This window comes from Myodes glareolus, chromosome 6 (assembly GCF_982192425.1).
Source record: "Myodes glareolus chromosome 6, mMyoGla1.1, whole genome shotgun sequence".
NCBI classification, from domain to species: domain Eukaryota; kingdom Metazoa; phylum Chordata; class Mammalia; order Rodentia; family Cricetidae; genus Myodes; species Myodes glareolus.
This window is the reverse complement of record NC_142031.1, coordinates 16,242,019-16,262,105: the sequence shown is the minus strand read 5'-3', so window position 1 is coordinate 16,262,105 and position 20,087 is coordinate 16,242,019. Positions and strand designations below refer to the sequence as shown.

Genomic DNA, 20,087 nt, shown 5'->3' with positions numbered 1-20,087 from the left:
CTGCGCTGGCCAAGTTAGACAAGCCTAGACACGGGAGAGAGCGCAGGACTTAGTCTCTGGTTCACAGATTTCCGAGGCAGGACCTTGGTGTGGCCCCGCCCATGGAGGCCGCAGGACCAGGGGCCTGGGCCTCTGCCACCTTATCTCTTCTTCCTGACCTGGCCTGACTATTGTCTATCTAGGGAGAGTGCGTTCAAGGGAAAGGGAACCCTGCCCTGGGGTGGGGGTGGGAACCAGCAACAAATCCCTCTGTCTGTCTTTGGCCCCACCCTGTCAGTGTCCCTTCCCATTCCCACCCAGGGGACACTCGCTGAGTTTTGTGACCAGCACCCCTTATCTCCTTTTTTTTTTTGGTTTTTTGTTTGTTTGTTTGTTTGTTTGTTGTTTGGTTTGGTTTGGTTTGGTTTTGGTTTTGGTTTTTTTTGGTTTTTCGAGACAGGGTTTCTCTGTAGCTTTGGAGCCTGCCCTGGAACTAGCCCTTGTAAACCAGGCTGGCCTCGAACTCGCACAGACTCACAGAGATCCACTTGCCTCTGCCTGCTGAGTGCTGTGATTAAAAGCGTGCGCCTCCATCGCCCTGGCTGTCCCTTATCTCCTTTGAGGGCCTCACTACACAGTCAGCAACTCCAGCCACTTCACTCTGTTTTCCAACAGCCTTGAGATTTGGAGTCCCACAGCCTGTCTGCTTTTCCTCTACCCTGCTCAGAAGCTATGGTTCACTCCCTCAGCCGTTCTGCTGGTAAGAGTCCTCCTAGCCTTCTGTCATTGTGTCTCATTTGTATAATAGAGTCTTAGCTGTAAAATGTCCATCCACACCAAGCACTAAAGATATCATGGAGAGTCACACAAAGGAACGTCAGGGCACTTGTGTGGTTTCCCAACGTCAGTCAGCCCCTCTGCCCTCCCTGGCCATCTTGTCGGCTCCCCCACCCCCGCAAAGCCTCCCACCTTTTACCTTCCCTCCTCCCTCTGGAATGACAGTCTTGTGGCCTCTGCAGGGAAAAACAGAAATCAAGGTGTGGAAACCTTTTTCACTGACTGCTTTAACACCCTCCCCCACCCCCACTACTGCTTCCTTGCTTCTGGTCTGTTGGAACAGAGAAAGGTTGACTTCTGACTCTGTCCCCTGTTACTGCCCCTGTGGTGCTCCACTGGTTCCCGACCACGGCCACACATCCACGTGCCCTCCCTAGGCTCAACACCCTCGCTTCTGTTGAACCCTTGGCTTGAAGATCCTTCCCCAGCCTATCCTGGTCCTTCGTTTGCCCAGCTCCTCCCCGTCTTTGTTCCAGTCTAATGAAGCCTTCCTTCTGAGCCGGCCTTGAAATGACTTTAACAGACTCTGCTCGAGGCCCTTAGAGTAATTTAGTGACTGGACCGGTACAAGTTACTTCTAGGCAGTCAAGAACCACAGATCCATTACCTGGCGTCATTACCACATATTTTGCTACCTGCTTTGTCCTGCATGTGTAGGGATGGGATTTTGATATGAGCACAACTCTAAATCCTTGTCAGCACATTCACGGTTGGGTCAGAAAGGCACATTGTTGGCTGACAGTTATAAGTAGGACTTGTAATTATAAATAGTACTTGATTGTTATAAATAAAACTCAGTATACTTGGAGCCAAGGGTAGAAGAGTAGACACGGGCTGGATGGCATTATATATAACGTGATTGGTACCAATGGTACATAATTTAGGAGCTGGCATGGAGAGGTTCGTTTGAGTGATGGGCTGTTAGCCCATCTCAGAGAGGAAGCTGCTGACCTTGGTGGGGCACCTGGCCTTGGATGAGGGCCTGGGCTAGGCTGGCCTCCTTTTTGGGAATTCTGTCTCTGGATATCCAGGAGGTACTTTTAGAAGCTGGTTGTTTTGCGTTGCAGTGTCGCTGGCTTACATCTTGTTAATGATGCTGTCAGAAGTCTCCAGGCGATGCTCTTCAGCCCTCCGGCTCCCACTCAGAAGAGATTAAAGTAGATCCTTCACCAGCTATTTTAACTTCACCTAAGAATTATGCAATCCTCTGAGAATTGTGTTGATTTCAATCCTGGCTCCCCCGCTGTGTGCGAGAGTGGTGTGTGTGTGCCCTTGCTGGGGCATGGTGAAGTGCTGGCTGTGCCTGTGGTCCATTTCATGTTCAGCAGCACACGACTCTTTGTTCTCCGGCATGGTGTGATGCAGCCCTGCGGGGAAGAGGCGGGCAGCTAGTCCCTCTCTTTATCTCCTGACCCGCACCAGAAGATATCTTCAAAGAATGTTCCCTCTGATGCCCGGACTGAACATGCTCACACATTCGCTAGTTTCTCAGGGAATGGCTGGAGGCCACTCTCCTGCCTGCCAGTGCGAGGACCCATCTTCCTTTGTTCCATGCCGCCGCTCCCTGCTCTCTTCTGAGTTCTAGCCAGCTTTTTCCCTAAATAGGCCCTTGACCTTCTCATCTCCAACATCCGGGTTCACATCTACCCGACAAGGTGAATCCAGACTGCTTGATCCTTCAAGGCCCTTCTTAAGTCACCTGTTCTATGAAGGCCTTTCCTGACCATCCCCCCCCCAATCTCCCAGTGCAGTATTTTAGTTCCTTATGATCTGTGATAACATGCTCAAGATGGCGCTCTGCACCATTCCCCGGCCAGCTCCTTGGATGTCCGTGAATCTCCTCCATGCAGGCATTATCCATGATGTTTCTTTGCCTTTAAAGCATGATAGAGTTCAGGGATTTCTGCTTATGAATAGTAGAGCAGTTTGGGAGCTTAGAACCATTTGGCCCCAAAGCCTACTGTGTACCCCACCACCCCACTCCTAAACACTTCATCTGGACCTGCCTGCTCCGCTGGCCATAGGACTTGTAGGCTGTGGGGCCCAAGCAACAGTTTCAATCCTAGCTTTGCCACTTTGCCTTGAGACACCCTGGGCATGTATTTTAGTTTATACATCTATAGAACGGACACTTTAAGACTCTGATTGCAATGAGAGTGAATGAGATAATCCACCGAAGATCTTGGCATTGGTGCCTGGCACATAGAAGTATTTTGCTTTCCTCTCCCCCAGACACTCCTTCGGTGGGTGATAAGTTGCCCAGGGGCAGGAACTTGTTTGTCCCTCCATCCCACACTCAGCCCACACAATGCCTGCTGGGCATAGGTGCCCGGCAAATGAGATATGGATAATGTCAATGGTGACACTATTCTACATCTGGTTCTTCTAATTGAAAGACTCACAAGCTACCAGGTGACACCCTAAGGCTAGCTTGGGATGTAAATGGCCTCCCTTGGAGCTGGCTGAAGGTGAGCGGTCTATTTTCTTTATTTCAGTTTGTTCCCAGAGAGTCTGTAGGCCCATTTTGAACTAGTGACTTCTAGATTTCAGAATCTTTCAGTGGTTTTCTCTGTTGACTTTCACCCTGTTAGACCTCGAGAACACAGATAACTTTTGTGAAGAAAGCATCTAATCTGGTAACGAGGCCAACAGGCTGCATTGCTACACATCGCTCCTTAAAAACCCTCTTCCTGGGAGACCTTCCACAGAGAAGTGTCTGGATAATAAAATGGAGCCACCGAAGTTTCATTGCTTCCTGCACCTCGTTGGAACTTATCCAAGCATGTAGTGACATTTCCTGTCTTGTTAAGCCGAATATATGGAACTGTCACTCACCTTGGCCCCATGTTGACCAAGTGCTTTCATACCAAGAGCGTCTAGATCCTTGCTGGCTCCACAGAAGACACAGGTCATTGACCCCACTTCACAGACAGGAAGCTCGGGGTCCTGGAGCCCAGATCCACTGACGGGAAATACTGGGACAGCTCCAGCTCTCTCTGGCATAGACTCAGAGTTCACTGCCCTCCTCTGTTGCTGCCTCTTGTGCAATGGCACAGCCAGCAGCTGTGCTTGGGGGCAATACCACTGATGGAAGTCAAGGCTCATATGGAGCTCTTGCTCTATGCCTGGTCTCTGTTTACCTGTAGTCAGCTGGGCAGCCTCTCTTAGACCTTCCTTGGGTCTTCTCATTAGCTAAGCACACAGTTGGTACTTCAGTCGGATTTCATTACCAGGCACGCATCCCAGGGCCCTTTGTATCTGAAGTCTCATCACCTACTGCTTCAAAAGATGCGAGTCCTTTCTTTGCAGCTCCAGCCTGGGCCTGGTATGGTCAGATTCCCGTGGAGACAGAACCTCATTAGAAAAACTTGTACAGCTGCTGAAATGATGATTGGCCAGGACCAGCCTGGTCAGGGCCCAGCCTCTCGGCATCCATGAGTTATACCAAAGAAGGCCAGGCAGCTAGGCCACCAGGTGGGCTCTTGCAGGGCTCTTGCGGTAGGACTGACATTTTGAAGTCTTCATGGGAAAGTTCACCACTGAGTGAAAACCTGTCTGAGGCTTTTTGGACCTAACAAGTTCTGGAAGCTCAGCTGAGCTATTGTTCCCTCTCCAAGAGCCATCACAGTCAGATGTAGCCTGAGGTCTCCTGGGGCTGGGGAGAGGTAGCCTGGTGTCTCCTGGGGCTGGGGGAGAGGTAGCCTGGTGTCTCATGGGGCTGGGGAGAGCACTTGGACTGAAAGAAAGCTGTGTGCCGATCGTGGGACCACTCCATGGAGGGACAGGCACCCACATTTTCCTCCACTGCCCTGTGGAAGTGTCCCTTATAGGCTTTCCTTCTCATTACACACATCTCTGTGTGATTTTGGTTTTAGTTCTAAATTTCTTTGTCATTTCCCTTATTCCAGCTGCTCCTCACCGCAAGTCCATGCTAGCTGACATCTGTGGGACTGTAAGAAATTGGTTCATTCTCTCTGTGCTTCTGCTAACCTCTGTCTAGCCAGCCAGCGAGCCAGCTAGTCATCTATTCTTTGTTTGTTTGTTTTTGAGACAGGGTTTATCTGTGTAGCTTTGGTGCCTGTCCTGGAACTAGCTTGTAGACCAGACGGCCTCAAACTCACAGAGATCTGTGTGCTCTACCTCCCAAATGCTGGGATTAAAGGCATGTGCCACCACCACCCGGCTGATCTTTTTTTCTTGAAACAGGATAACATGGATCCCAGGCTGACTTCAGACTTTCTATGTATCCAGGGATGACCTCAAACTTCTGATCCTTCTGTCTCTACCTCCTGAGTGCTAGGATTATGGGTATAGGCTACCATGACTGGATCGAACCCACGGCTTTGCAGTGCTAGGCAAGCACCCTGACAGCTGAGCTGCATCCCTGGTCCAGCCCATCTCTTAAGTGGAGATAGAAACTCTGAAGCTGACGTGAGGGTCTTGTGATGTAATGCTTGTGACACTGTCAAGGTTTGACTTTATTCACAGAGCTTTGGTTCTCATGTGCCAGCCATAGAAACCAGGCTTTAGAGGAGGTGAGTCTGCAACTCTGGTACCAGGGACCAAAGCAGAAATACTGCAGCTGGCAGGGGATGCTGATAAATTCGGCTTTCTGAACCACTCCCATGGTGGGTACCATATATGCCACTTAAACCTGGGAAAACGGAATGCTGACTTCCCCAAAGAGTGAAAGTGTTGCAGAGAAAGAAAGTTACCACTGGTGTTCACCTCTTTCAAACGGTTGGGCCATTCTTACGTTTTACCTAAGTGCAAGGACAGGTGTCGTATTCAAATATGCTTGCTTCTGCCCTGTGCTAAGGGCATCCAAAGGCCTGGGCTGCATTGGTGGCTTGTACCTAAATGGTCTCTTTCTTTACCTCCTCCCACAAAAGGAGCTGAACTGACAGATGAAGGTGGAACCTAGGTACCCTGGACCTCCTGGTCTCTTTGGAAATGAAGGCCATTGCTATATTCCTTGTCTTCATCTTCTGCTGTAAGTAGAAGCCCTCTGAGAGAGTGCCGGGAGGCCATCTTTCTGGCGATGTCACAGGGGTAGCATTGAGTGGAGGAAGGGTACAAGGCACTAAGGAGAGAACCAGCCTCCCCCCTAAAGTTCTCCTACCTCTGGTTTTGCTGTCTGGTGGGCTGGTCACAGTGTTGGGCCCTCACAGAACATCTCAGAATCCAGGGATATTGACCGCATACTGGAAAAATGATGTTCGGCTGTGGTGTGAGAACTCCCGGTCTGGGAGGTTTTCTTCCTTCCCATTCTGGTTGCCTTTAGTTGAAGCTATGTGTACTGTCGTACAAAACGGCAGACGTGATCCCAGCCAGCTGGAGTAATTCTTCTGGGGAAGGCATCCCGATGATGGCTAGTGGAATACTTGGTCAAACTGAGTCACTGCTACCAAGCTCCAGATTGCATACCTCTGCAAAGGGAGGTGTGCAATCTGAAGGGCTTCCTGGGAACCATCTGAGATCTGTTAAAACAAAACAAAAAGTTAGCTGTTTGTCCCAAACCAGCTCCCTGCTGGTTCCAGCCCTGTCAAGGTACCTCTGGGGTGCGGTGAGTCAGACATATCAAAGTTAGGTCTCTCTCGCTCTTTCCCCAAGTTGCTAGTGAGCTTTGCAGTTTTCAAAATCATACCAATGTGTAATCTCAGCACTTGGGAAGTGGAGGCAGGAGGATTGAGAAATCAGGTCAAGGCATCCAACTCAGCACTGAGGCGGGAGGGAGCTGAGAAACATCCCCCATCCCTCGCGCTGTTTTCCTTCTTTGAGTTCATGCATTTGCTGTATTTTTATCACAAACCAAATATATGTTTATAATTTAAAAAATCAAATGCAGGACTGGGGATATAGCTCAGTGGGAAGAGTACTTGCTTACCATATACAAAAACCTGGATTCAACCCCCAATACTGAATAAAGCCAGGCAGGATGGCCCGAGCCTGTAATCAGCTGTGGAGGTGGGAGAGTTGGAAGTTTGAGGTCATCCTTGACTACACGTGAGTTTGAGGCCAGCTTGGGCCAGAGAAGTTTATGTTTAGCCACAGAGAAAAGCCATAAAATACAGAGTAGCCAAGGTACAGCCTTCTCGGGGGCTATCACTTTCCTATACCTAGATACAACTGCTCTGGAATCTGCGGAGGGCAAGCCTACACACACACACACACACACACACACACACACACACACACACACACACTCAAAATCCAGGAACAAAATACTACATGTTTCTTCATTACCACCATTCTGTGGCTGTAAAGAGACACCATAACCAAGGCAGCTCTTATAAAGGGAAGCATTCAATTGGGGGCTGGTTTACAGTTTCAGAGGCTTAGTCCATTCTCATCAGGGCAGGGAGCATGGCAGCAGGCAGGCAAGTGTGGTGCTGGGGAAGCAGTCAAGAGCTACAGCCTGATCTGTAGGCAGAGAAAGAGAGACTAGGCTTGGCTTGGGCTTTTGAAACCTCAAAGTTCACCCCCAGTTGCACACTCCCTCCAACAAGGCCACACCTCCTAATCCTTCCCTAACAGTTCCAGTCCCTGGTGACCAAACTTACACATATGTGAGCATTTGGGGCCATTCTTATTCAAGCCACCACCACCATGTGCTTATTAAAAAGGTACATGGAAGTATTCCAAACGAATATGGCCTTGTTCTTACCTGTCTACCTCAGTCTCATGTCCTGGAGTTCACCTATTACAAGTGATGCATTGCTAAGATGAGTACTTTGATGACCATCCTCCTGGGGGTGGACGTGTAATACTTTCCAGTACTCTGATGTTACAGACCACACTGCCAGCAAACATCCTGTATAAGCATCTCTCTGTGTGTCTGTAAGTACTTTGTAGAAGTACAAAAGCCTATTGATGCATGCCTGTGATTCCAGCATTGAAGACAGAGAGGGAAGGATCTCCTCAGGTTCAAGGCCAGCCTGGTCTCTTTAGGACCTCCCAGTCCAGTCAGGATTATGTAGTAAGAGAAGACCCTGTCTATTAAGAATAATAAGAATTGATGAGTCTGTGTGTATGTGCCATTTAACAGACTGGATGAAGGGTGTTTTCTGATCTCTTACCCCTGAATGTTGCTTCTCCTGGGAGACTATTAATGCCTGCTGCTTTCTAGAGGAGGGACTGCCTGGAACCTTGGCTTTGAGCTTTCCTAGTTAGTGCTGATCAGACCTGGATGGTGGTAGAGGGACAGTTGGGGAACCTGGCCTCATCCTGGTTAGCAAGAAACCTGCTGGGTGATGGAGTAACACTGATTCTATTTTCTTCCCCGTGAAGGAGGCTGGCATCTCGTATGAGGGCCCTGGACTGCCCACCTCACTGCAGGCACTCCAGCGAGGCCTGCGGGCCCTCAGGCTCCTCTCCTTTCTCGTCTTCTCCTTGGCAGGGACGACCTCCACCCTCAGCAGCTTCTGGCAGTTCCAGAGGATGGTCAAACACATCACAGGGCGCAGTGCCTTCTTCTCCTATTATGGATACGGCTGCTACTGTGGGCTAGGGGGCAGAGGGATCCCCATGGACGCCACAGACAGGTGATGCACAAGCCCTCAACGAGTCCCTTATTGCGTTTGCGCTGACGTCTAGGCTCACAGTGAGGAGAGAGGGGCTTAGGAATCCTGATGAAACAATTCCAGAGCTGTGTGAGATTGCAAGGGGGTTGCAGGGTGAATCTCGGAGAAGCCAAAACTGAGCCGCCTTTCCCTGGTTAGCCTGTGAAGCTGCCAAGGGCCCTGTATGCCTAAGGTCCTGGATATGGCTTATGTGCTGACCATCTTGAGACAGGGTCTCGTGTTAGCATTTAACTTACTACATAGAACAGGTTGAACTTGAACTCTGTATCCTCCTGCCTCAGCCTCCCAAGTGCTCAGGTTCTAGTAATGCACCACCATGTGCAGATCAAACCCAGAACCCCATCCTGCGGGACAGTCATCCCACTGAGACACTCTCCAGGCCCATCCTGATAGTCTCAATCAAGGGCCCTAACGTTACACGGTTGGCCCAGCCTTTTCCCATTAGCCTGGCAAAGGTGTTCTTCGTTTGCATGCCCCTGTTTCTTAGGATTATGGGCCCAGCAAGATTGCCCTGCCAGCTTCCAGACCTAATTCCATATTTTAGGAGAGAAGCCAAGTGGCCCAGTTCGGGAAAGTTGTCCATCTGGAGGCAGTCACACGGTACCAAGTTGGTTTCCAGGACAGTTCGAAGGATTTGAGGGTGGGTGGTGTTAGCTTCTTTAAAAAAAAAATGGACATTACTGTAATCTGGAGAGGGTACAGTGGGGAGACTGGATAGCTTGCGTCTTTTCCCATCTGAAGAAATAAGAAGGGAAATGTCCCTAGGCGTGTCCTTAGAGCAGGGCCTAATATACAGGACTTGAGCCCTAGGCTTGGCTGTGGAGACATGGAAGGCCACTGATACTTGTGAGATACATTGTATGTGCCCAGCACTGAACAGGTGATCTACACGTGGGCCTCAGCCCTCACCCCTCACCGTGAATACAGGAGGCAGCATCCCCCCTGTAACCCACCTGACGGCTGAGGACAGAGAGAATCCCAGACTAAGAGTTGCTCAGCTGCCACCCGCAGGTGAAGCCGCAGAGCCTGGCCTGGAACACAGATCACCCATTTCTAAATCCACCCCCTGTCATCGTCCACTTGTACCTTGCCTGCTGGAGTCCAAGGATAGATTCAAAGCTGCATACCATGAGCCCAGGGCCAAGAGCCCATGTACACATGGGAACGCCCAGAAAAGGACAGGTGTGTCAGTAACTCGCCCCTCCCCCCACCAGCTCCAGTGTCTGAGGTCCAGGGAAGGCGAGGGAAGCTGGAGGTCTCTTCCAGCTCTCACCCAGTGCCCTTCCGCTGACTCCCCAGGGACACCCCCTCACCGGCGCAGTCCTCCACCTTCTTCTCCCCACCCGCCAGGTGCTGCTGGGCTCACGACTGCTGCTACCACAAGCTGAAGGAACATGGCTGCCAGCCCATCTTGAATAGCTACCAGTTCAGCATTGTCAATGGGACTGTGTCTTGTGAGTAGCCTTCTCTAGAGGGAGACAATGTGACCTGAGTGGGTCCTTAACAGGCAGCTCCTCATTAGCTCACTGGTCGTTTTAGGGAATGAGACATTCCCAAGTACTTTGAGACCAAGAAACGGGGCCGAGTCCGAGAGTCGGAGCTTCTTGGAGCGAAGTCCTTGCTTGGTTTGGCCTGGTCTCTTCTGCCTGCCCCTGAACCTCAGCTCCCCTAAGAACCCAGGGCCCGCCCTACACTATGGACCACTAAAGAGCTGTTGACCATGGAATTCATTGACTTTGCACTTTCCCTTGGTAGCTCTGGCTGTTGAGAGCATTTCTTTATTTTTTTCTTTTCCATTTTTCAGGTGTGTGTGTTTTGCGTGTGTGTTATGTTTTTGTACGTAGGTAGGTGCACTTGTAGGTGGGCACACACGGGCGGAGGCTTGAAGTTGATGTTAGGGATTGTCCCCTGTCACTCTCCTGTCTTGTCACTGAGGCAGAGTGTCTCAGTCAAACCTGCAGCTGGCTGACGTAGCTAGCGTATGGTGGGGATCCCGTCTCTGCCTCCAAGGCCTAGGATGGTAGGCAGGCCACCAGACCCACCCAGCATTTGGTTTCTGGGTATCTGAACTCAGGCCTCCCAAGTGCTTTAACCACTGAATTATCACTTCAGCCCCGACAGCCTTTACTTCTTTTGTCATGTTAGCAAGGCATTTGGCTATCTTTCCACTGAGCAAATATTCGCCAAGGGCAACTGTATGTTGTGTGCTATGACCATTGTGGATAGGGGCAGAAAAGTAACCAGGAGTGGGGCAGTGCATGGGAGGGACCTGGGTGGGGAAAGCACACAGAATGGTCGGGCATGTGAAGGGCATGTCCAGCCTGAAGGCTTGAAGGCTGTGGGCACGAGCCTTTGTCCAGCCTTGTAATTCCAGCCCAGTAGGTGGTTTCTTGCTCTTCACATGCCATAGCTCAACTCCTGCCAGGCCCTAGGGCATAGCAAGCCACTTCCTCCCGGGTGTGTGCACAACTGTGTTTCTGGGCATCCGTCTGCCTCCTCCAAGGTCAGGGAACTGCCAGCTGTCCCCGACTCATCTCCTGGGACAGAGGACTTAGGACTCCACCCTGGGAATCCTGGTACCCAGCACCCCACCCAGGACTGGAGGCCAGCACTCAGAAAGCCCTTGAATTAGCACTGTTTTCTCCCTGCCCCCCCCTCGCTGTGAGACTGTATGTGTGGTGGGCTGGGGGCTCAGAGTCCGCAATGGAAGATTGCTTTCAGTTCAGTCTGCCTAATATACAGCCCTACACACCTGACAGGGGGACCTAGTTCCTAAAGAGAGCATTTGCCACTGAGGCCTAGGCCAACCCTCTGCCCTTCCTCCATTCGTTGGCTGCTCAGAAGGATGAAGATAGGCCTGGAAATTGTCCCTCCCAGCCCCAAACTCCAGGATAAGGGAAGCGTAGAGGAAGGTACCCTGGGGCAGGCTGAGGCCACAGATGATGCCGCCTCCCCTGAGCAGCACTTGTAAGCTGGTGGCAGAAGACAGAGGCAGGACCCGGGAGCTTGTGTCCATGTCTGAACTTCCCCACATAGAGCCATGATGAGCTCTGGAGAATGAGACTTCCACAGCTGCCCAGGGCATCATTGTCACCCTCCAGAGAACCTAGATCTATGGCCTGGGTTCTGGTGTGGTGCCTGCTGCTGCTGCGGGCTGACACACAGGCACATCCACCCATGCACACTTTGTTGGCTGCAGGCCGACACACAGGTACATCCACCCATGCACACTTTGTTGGCTGCAGATACACGGGTACATCCACCCATGCACCCTTTGTTGGCTGCGGGCTGACACACAGGTACACCCACTCATGCACACTTTGTTGGCTGAACACCCTACTGCCACTGTGACCCCAAAGTCAGACACAGAGGGAGGCAGGCCCAGTACCTGTTTGCCTAAGATAGGTAGCTTAGGAGAACTCCAGAACAGAAAATGCCTCGGAGACCATCCCAGCTGACCTCTCGGTGACACTCTGGGAAGGCCGAGGCCCACAGAGGAGAGGGGCTTGATCCAGGTGTCCAGGTGAGTGACAGCCATGACCGAGTCTCAGACGCTGAGCCTTTCCATGAAGTCCACTCTGGAACTTCCTGCCTGGTTTGAGCTGTCTGGGCCTCCGGCCTCTCACCCCTGAAGTGAGAGCAGGAGCTACCCCAGTGCACAGCTGACAGTAGCGGCTTTGCACACCTCAGTTTGGCTTGCCAGGATAGACCTCGGAGGGAGGCACTTTTCTCCCCATTATTGCATAGGATGTCGAGGCTCAGAGAGGTCAAGTGGCATGTCTTAGGTCACACAGCCAGGGAAATGATGGAGATTTGGACCCAGGTGCTTCTGTCTCCTGACTACTCTTTCTGATGGGAAGGTGTCTACATTATTATTTGGTTATTCCCCAAATGCAAGTCTCATGACCGCTAACAACTGATGAGTTGCTCCATCCTGACTGCGGGGGGTTATTAGGGGGTCACAGTGAATGGACCTTGGTCTAACCGAATACCACAGACCTCTTCATTTGTTCCTGCCAAGGGGCTTTGTCTTCTCCATCCAGCCTCATTGTCCCTGCCAAGTCTCAGTTTCCTCACCCGTGGAAAGGGTGAGATCATCCACCCTGCCCAAGGTTAATGGTTAATGGACAGGAATCACCCTTCTTGTGATCCCTTGGAGGGGCTGGCCCACTGCAGGCGTTCAGTTAGTGCCTGCCATTCGGATGTGGAAATTTCTGGTTTGTCCCAGCTTTGCTTTTAATTTTGTTGGGGGAACACTGGGACTGTTTTCATAATTTTTTAATCTTATGTGTGTAAGCATTTTGGCTGAATGTGTGTCTGTGCACCATGTGTGTGTAGTGCCAGCAGAAGCCGGAACGGGGTGTCAGATGCCCTGAAACTGGAGTCACAGACAGTTGTTAGCTGCCGTGTGAGTACTGGGAATTGAACCCAGGTCCTCTGGGAGAGCAGCAGGTACTACTCATAACCACCAAGCCATCTCTCCAGCCCACCCTCCCCTCCTTGTCTTAATTATAGTTCCATTGAAGTCTGTCCTGTACTGCCCCCTCTAGGGCTGACATCTTTACCGTGACCCTTATGGAATCAAGCCTCTTCCATGCCCAGGTCACACTATGGTTCAAAGAGCTGCGCTGGAAGAGTTAATAATGCTTCCAGCAGTTCTGAGATCCCTCCCCCAAGCCTGGTCCCAGGTTACCTAGCAACCAGTGTGGGGAGGGCTTTGGGGAGGGTGTGGTAAGTTAGTGGGGGGTGGGACAAGAGCTTGGTGTCAACCTGAAATGCCACCCAGATACCAGTGCACAACAAAGTCTTTGAAGGAGCTCAAGGGCCAGTTTTCTTGAAGGGGACAGCTGCCCTAGCATGGCTGACCAGGTGGCCGCTCCTCCTCTGAGGAGGTTTATATAAGCGCTTGGCATTCGCAAGGGACTTGAAAATCAGTGCAGTGACACCCCCTCCACCCACACAGGCATGCGCATGTGTAGGGTGAAGCTTGGCTGTGGGGGATAGACGGGTTCTGGCCACTGGTACCACTGCCCCCTGCTGTCCCCTGCGCCCGCAGGCCTCTGGAGAGGGAGAGGCAGAAGTGGTAACCTCTGGGAGTTCAGTTTGCAAAGACCTTTCTCGTTACTCTGTGCCCGTTCCTCGTACCAGCTTCTACTGCCTGGTCCACACCCCTTTCCTCTCCCAGCGTTCATTGTGCCCTGACGTTTCCTGTACCTTCTTTGTCTGCTTGTGCGGTGGCCCCCACCTCCCTGCTAGGGTGTAAGTTCTCTGAGAGCTGTGAGAGTGTCCGCTGCTTTACCATGGCTTTGACAAATACCTGAGGTCACCAGCTTAAAGGAAGAAAGGTTTAACCAGACTCTCGGTTTCTGGGAGTTCAGCCATTATTGGCTCCAAACCTCTGAGCATAAATGGTGGCAGGGTGTGTGGTGTGTGGCAGAGTGTGTGATGTGTGGCAAGGTGTGTGGTGTGTGGCATGTGGCAGTGTGGTGTGTGGTATGTGGCAGTGTTGTGTGTGGCAGGGTGTGTGGTGTGTGGTGTGTGGCAGTGTTGTGTGTGGCAGGGTGTGTGGTGTGTGGCGTGTGGCAGTGTTGTGTGTGGCAGGGTGTGTGGTGTGTAGTGTGTGGCAGTGTTGTGTGTGGCAGGGTATGTGGTGTGTAGTGTGTGGCAGTGTTGTGTGTAGCAGGGTGTGTGGCGTGTGGCAGTGTTGTGTGTGGCAGGGTGTGTGGTGTGTGGCATGTGGCAGTGTTGTGTGTGGCAGGGTGTGTGGTGTGTGGTATGTGGTGTGTGGCAGTGTTGTGTGTGGCAGGGTGTGTGGCGTGTGGTATGTGGCAGTGTATGTGATGTGTGACAGGGTGTGTGCTGTGTGGTATGTGGCAGTGTGGTGTGTGGCATGTGGCAGTGTTGTGTGTGGCAGGGTGTGTGGTGTGTGGCAGTGTGGTATGTGGTATATGGCAGAGGAGGGTCTTAACCTCATGACAGACAGACAACAAGACACATACAGATATAATCCACAGCCCCCAAAGACTTGCTAACAGCGACCTCTTTTCTTCAACTAGAACACCGCCCTCCCCCAGATAAAGCTTCCATCACTTTCCAAAATGGCACTTGCAGTCAAGGACCCGAACCTACATCACACAGGCCTATGGGGGACATTTCCTCCTCAGTCCATAACACTGTGCCCTTGCCCCCAAAGCCTCAAGGCCTTCTTATGTTTCAAGATGCATTTAGTTCATCTCCAAGATTCCGCAAGCTCATTGTCTGTATTAGGTTTTTCCATTGGTATGACCCGAGAGAGCATTTAAAAGCCAGCCAGGATTGATTTTTGACTTACGGTTTCACAGATTTGAGTCCATTGGCCTTGGCTTTGTCGTTTGTGGATCAGTGAAGTTGGGTCACTATGTGGTGAGAGCGTGCGGTAGAGACTCCTTCTCTTAGGGCAGATGGGATGCCATGAAGAAAGGCCAGGACCAAAGCAGCCTTCAAAATCACCCTCCAGTGACCTACCTCCTCCAGCAAAGCCCCACACATTACCACTGCTCTCCCAGATAGTGCCAATTTCTGGGGACCAAGTGTTTAATGCATGAGTCTGTAGGGGGATAGCTCATATTCAAATATAACAAGGGGTAAGCCTTTTTCATTATGGGGGAACTCATTCTCGTGGTTCATTTGAAATAGTACCCTTGAGACTGTTGCAGTCTGGAGGTGTGCTTGCCCTAGGTTCTAGACAAAGGCAAGTTAGGAGTTTAATACGTGTTTGTTTAAGGAGAAGCTGAGTGAAAAATCTCATTAAACAGACAATTCAGGCTTATTCCTCTCTTTTAAAAGTCAAAGAGACAGGCTTTGGGGAGCAAGCAACATGCCTAAGATCGTAGAGTGTATGAGTTATAGACTGGGGTCTGGAACTTGGCTTCCAGGGCCCCAGGATGGGCACCTTTCTATGGGTCACAGGCCGCATAAGTGCAGTTGCTAAAGGCTCCAGCAAATGGGGATGGAAATTTGGCCGACACCAGGGCTGGAGATCAACCATGAGCAGGACACAGGCTCTGATTTGAAGGAGCTTACATTCCAGTAAGGGGGAGCCCACAACAGGGACAGATAGAGCCACAAATAGGGACAGATAGCCACAAATAGGTGGGGAGAAGTCTTTTGCAGCTGCTCCAACAGTTGAGGCTAGAGGGATGCTGGGGTCCAAGGAGGGAAAAGTAACTAATTTAGGCAGTTGTGGAAAGACAGCCTTGCAAAGGAGGTCCAAAAACCTTAGGGTCAGTATGGCAGGAGCTTGGAGCCTGGGGAAGGAGTGGACATTATGCGTGGATGTCTGCCCAGGCGGTGCAGGAGGCTCACCTGCTTTAGTGGCACAAGACCAACCGGAGCAGGGTCAGAGGAACAGGGCATGCACGTGGTGCACATACATATATGCAGACAAAATCAGTCATATACATAGTCTGAGAAGAAGGAAGAGTCTAGAAAAGTAAGTAGTGTGGAGAAAGAGGAGCAAGACATAAACGGAAGGAAGGAGGAGGAAAAGGGAAAGTGGAGGCGGACAGAGGGGATAACAGGGTTCGTATTTCCTGGGAGGCAGCACCAGGTCATAGAGGAAAAGCGGCCCACTAGAGAAGGACCAGCGTTCAGGTAGCCCATGCCCTCTGTGGCCTTGGCGGCAGCTGCTGTGTTAAAGATTTGCTGTAGACGGGGAGGAAGAGGTGCACGCATGGGGCTGAGATAGGGAAGAGCCCTGAGGGGACTGGGACTCAGTGGATCAGGGTAAACCTTCACAGATGGAGAAGGGGGTGTGAGAGGGCCAATGGGTGCAGGCCTGAGGCAGAGTGGGCGTGGCGTGAATGTCCTTGGCACCTTCCTGAGGGTGTGCGGAGAAGGGCAGCTGGGGCCGGGGTGGCTGGGGTGGCGGTGTCTGCCCTGAGACAGGCATGCGTGGACAGCTCCAGTGGGAATGTGGGCTTCGGAGAGGGATGGCAGGAGAGAGACAGCCTGCTCTGGTCCAGCAGACAGGGCCTTGCTTCTTCATATATGTGGAGCGAAGGGTGCCCCTGCCAGAGCAGTAGACACAGCACATACTCCATCTGGGGCCAGCATCTTAGCAGGGGGCCTTACTACGCTGCCCATCTTTGACCATGGTCAGCATCATTTTCTCCAGGAAGACATCCAGATCAACCAGCTGCAGAACACAAGCCCCAGGGTCTGGCAGCCCCCTTTCTTCTCACAGAGAGCAGATCTGGGTGGAGTCCTATAAAAAGGAGAAGTATGCCTTCTCTTACCCCGGTATGCGCTCATGTGTGCACATGTGTGTGCACACACAAAGCATTAGCGCTATGACTACGCAGCAAAAGGCCCCAATCGACTTGCCCTTCCGCTCGAGGGTAAACATCACATCCCAAAGTCCTTAGGGCTTCATTTGCTTTTTGGCAGCAGTACCCTAAGGAGCAGAGGCCAGCCCATGGGAGCTCCTTAGGGTACTGCTGGGGCCTCCCTCTGCAGGGCAGAGGAGGGCATAGCAAGCCAGTGTACAAATGAGACCAGCAAGGGGCACCTAGGAGGGAGTGACTGGAGAGCTTTAGACCAAGTGGCTTGGGTGACTCCATCAAGACCCAGACGGCCTATGGAGCTCACCACTGGAAGAAATCAGGGGAAGAACATGTGCCAAGGTCCTGGGATAAGGCCGAATGTAATACCTGAACTCACAGCGGTCCCTGTGCCTGGAGTAGACTGTGGGTGGGAGGGTGGCAGTTCCACGAGGAAGGGGAGGCTGGGCAGTCAGGCTGGGGCAGGTGGGCAGGGGACTGCCACAAAGAGATGGTCACCTCATCCACAAAGACCGGGGAAGCACAGTGTAGCTTTAAAACAAGAGTGAGTGTGATTCAGGTGACACTTTGAGACTACCTGTTTGTGACCCAGGTGACATTTTGAGGCTCCCTGTTTGTTTCCTCCCATTAAAGAGGAAGAACTGGCGGTGACAGAGTGTGGAGAGGGACAGGAATGTGGGTAGGGGCCAGGATGGTGGACAAAAGAGGGCAGAACATGAAGGGGTTTAAATATGGGGATATCCATGGGACATACCAGCAGATGGGAAACAGGAAGTTAAAGGAAGGGAGGGATCCCAGAGAGCTGCTGGGGCCAGGTGCTGTCATCCCTCAGGGTGGAGAGGTGGCAGGCCAGTGGCCGTGGCACATATGTATGTGCAAGGTAGCTTTGCACGTCTGCAGCTGGAGATGTTCCAGACAGCGCTGTGTCTGGAATAGGAGGTGGGCCCTGGGGGTTGGGAGCTGAGTCCTGCCTGTTGCCTCAGCCCGTGTGCTGCCTGGGGGCTGAAACTGACCACTGCCACCCCAACATGCAGCCCTGGACTCATTTGCCTCCGACTAGGCTTCTGCTCCTTGTGGCGTGGAAGGATGTGTAAGTGTGATTGGGGAAGGGCTGTGGGCAAAGCAGAAGCAGTCCCCACTTCCTGCCCTCTGCCCTTGACCTCTGTCGCTCTCTCTGTAAAGCCTGTAAAGCCCTGCTTTAGAATCCAGCTTTGGAGCGGGCAGCGAGCCCCACATTGACTCTGAGTGTTTCTGCAGGTGGATGCCCCCAGGGTGGCAGCTGCCTCTGCGGGCAGAAGGCCTGTGAGTGTGACAAGCTGTCTGCGTACTGCTTCAAGGAAAACCTGGACACCTACGAGAAAGCCTTCAGGAAGGTCTTCCTCAGCAAGCCCCAGTGTGGCCGACACAAACTCCCCTGCTAGGGAGGCCACCGTCCCTGTCACATGGCACCTGCTCTAGACATGGCCCTTCTGGAAAGCTGTCTCTGGCCACCTCTGACAGCTCCCAGGCTCCTGGAGCTCCACATTGCTCTCCAGGGAGTGTCTTCTCTCTCAGCGCTGGGGTCTGGAAGTGAGACATGGAGGAATCCCTGCTCTGGAAACAGACCCTGGGTGCCTGGCAATTAACTGACACCTTCCAACAGAAGTAAGTGCTAGGAATCAAGAAAACAAGAGAGCAGGGATGGGAGGCATCCTCTAATTCCAGCATTTGGGAAGTGGAGGCAGGAGAGGCAGGAATTCACTACATGATAAGTTCAAGGCTAACCTGGGATACCTGAGACCTAAAACCCTTTTCCCAGGAAGGGGGAAAACTGCTAAGATCTAACCTAAACTACTATACTCCCCACCACGTCAGGACACATGTCTGACCGGGGAACCAAGTTCTCCACCCAGATCTGACTGGGAACAAAGTGGGTAGCTTAGAAAATACAGATCCTCACCTGGAGGCTGGTCCTTGTTTGTTTTGCCCCAGGTCTTCCTTCTGTAAACCTGCTGCAGGAAGAAGGCTGGTCTGGTGTCTCAGAAAGCCGGGTGCCATTGCAACGATGATACTCACCACTGCCACAAGGATGTCACGGCAAAGATGACATGAGGAAGTGGAGAGATGATGGGCGGTGGATCTAAGGCACCCTAACTCTCCACCCCCATTTCGAAGCCTCTGGTCCTGTAAGAACAGTAAACAGGGAAGGTCTCATTGAGGTGGGGTCCGTTCTGTGCGGCCAGACTAACATAGTGGATCTCAGGCACAGCTATGACCACGCTTGTCTCCCTGTTTGGTGGCACTTGCCTTTCGTGCCAAAGCTTTCAGCACATCTGTCAAGGGCAGAGTGTCCTTTCTGGCCCCTGGATCTGGAGGGGTCCTGTAACCAAAGCGGAGGTCTTAAGTGCAGGTTTCAACCTCTGAGGTCCAGGGCAGGTCTACCGTGAAGACTCCTGTGTCTACCTGGAGGAAGCCTGGGCTTGACCTCCTGGGTGACAAGAGCTTGCTGGGGCAGCATCAGCAACAGCAGATCTGGGCTCAGCAGAGACTTTGCAAGCACTGGGGAGCCCAGCCATGTCCAGGCTGGGCTGTAGCATCTAGAACCATGAGCCTCATACAGGAAACTGTGTCGTCATGGTGCGTCGGCTGTCGTGGTGCTTCGGCGTGGTTGGTTACACAGCTCTGCCTAGCCGATGGTGCTGGTCTTTATTCACTGGTACTGCCAGGTTCTCAGCACTTGGTGGTCACTTTTCCTCACCCCCCCAACAGTGAGTACTAGGGGAGATGACAGGGTTTGTGTGGTGATAGAGAGCACACAGGTGAAGAGAAGAGAGTGCACAGACACTTTGCTTAGCAGGTCACCCAGCATTTGTGTGTGGAGCCCATACTGTGTTGTCACCACGGGCAGTGATGAGCAGCAGGGATTTAAAGAAACACACAGAGACTCAAATCTAAGGGTTTTGAATCCCAGGATTGTAGCGGGGTGTAGCAGCTTCTACCAATGTCAGAGGTTAAGACCTGGATTGAGAAGGCAGAGCACATAAAAACAGAAGGGTCAGTAGAGGGCCAGGGCCACTGAGGTCTTCCTGGTTCAACCCGCATAGCCGTCTTTCTTCCCCCAACCTGCCCATGTACAGAAAGTAGACATGTGGGGAGGGGCAGGGGCAGGAACCTTTGTCCTAGGAACATCGGGGATGGTCTCAGGCATGGTACCAGTGTGGCTAGGCTAAGCCAACGGCATGTCGCCTCCTGGAAGGTCCTGTCCTAGCAGAGACTGGTTCTAACCTAGGATAGCGTACAGGTGGCATGTGAGTCCCAGTCAGTGTTGTGCCCAGAACCAAAGCGGGAACGTTGGGGCTGTAAAAGGATATCATTGGTGCTTGCAGGA

At 52.1% G+C, this 20,087-nt stretch overlaps 1 protein-coding gene and 1 long non-coding RNA gene across 2 annotated transcripts; one reads left to right on the top strand and one right to left on the bottom strand.

Annotated features, from left to right (window-relative positions):
* The first annotated feature begins 3 nt into the window (after window positions 1-3).
* On the top strand, window positions 4-18,917 carry Pla2g2c (phospholipase A2 group IIC). Its single transcript, XM_048443357.3, has 7 exons — window positions 4-187; window positions 655-739; window positions 5,709-5,809; window positions 8,216-8,360; window positions 9,750-9,853; window positions 17,978-18,364; window positions 18,692-18,917. Exons 3-6 carry the CDS (start codon window positions 5,770-5,772, stop codon window positions 18,139-18,141), a joined length of 453 nt encoding a protein of 150 aa, XP_048299314.1. The 5' UTR covers window positions 4-187; window positions 655-739; window positions 5,709-5,769; the 3' UTR covers window positions 18,142-18,364; window positions 18,692-18,917.
* LOC146894107 (uncharacterized) lies at window positions 15,785-18,795 on the bottom strand. The gene is made up of 2 exons (XR_015002186.2): window positions 18,660-18,795; window positions 15,785-16,644 (listed from the first exon to the last, which is right to left on the bottom strand). It is a non-coding gene; the product is annotated as an uncharacterized LOC146894107 (long non-coding RNA).
* Window positions 18,918-20,087: the final 1,170 nt, after the last annotated feature.

Coding starts and splice junctions, on each gene's coding strand:
- Pla2g2c (XM_048443357.3), top strand. CDS start 5,770: ATGAAGGCCATTGCTATATTCCTTGTCTTCATCTTCTGCT. Junction 5,810..8,215: donor CCTTGTCTTCATCTTCTGCT/GTAAGTAGAAGC, acceptor TCTCCTTGGCAG/GGACGACCTCCACCCTCAGC. Junction 9,854..17,977: donor TGTCAATGGGACTGTGTCTT/GTGAGTAGCCTT, acceptor GTGTTTCTGCAG/GTGGATGCCCCCAGGGTGGC.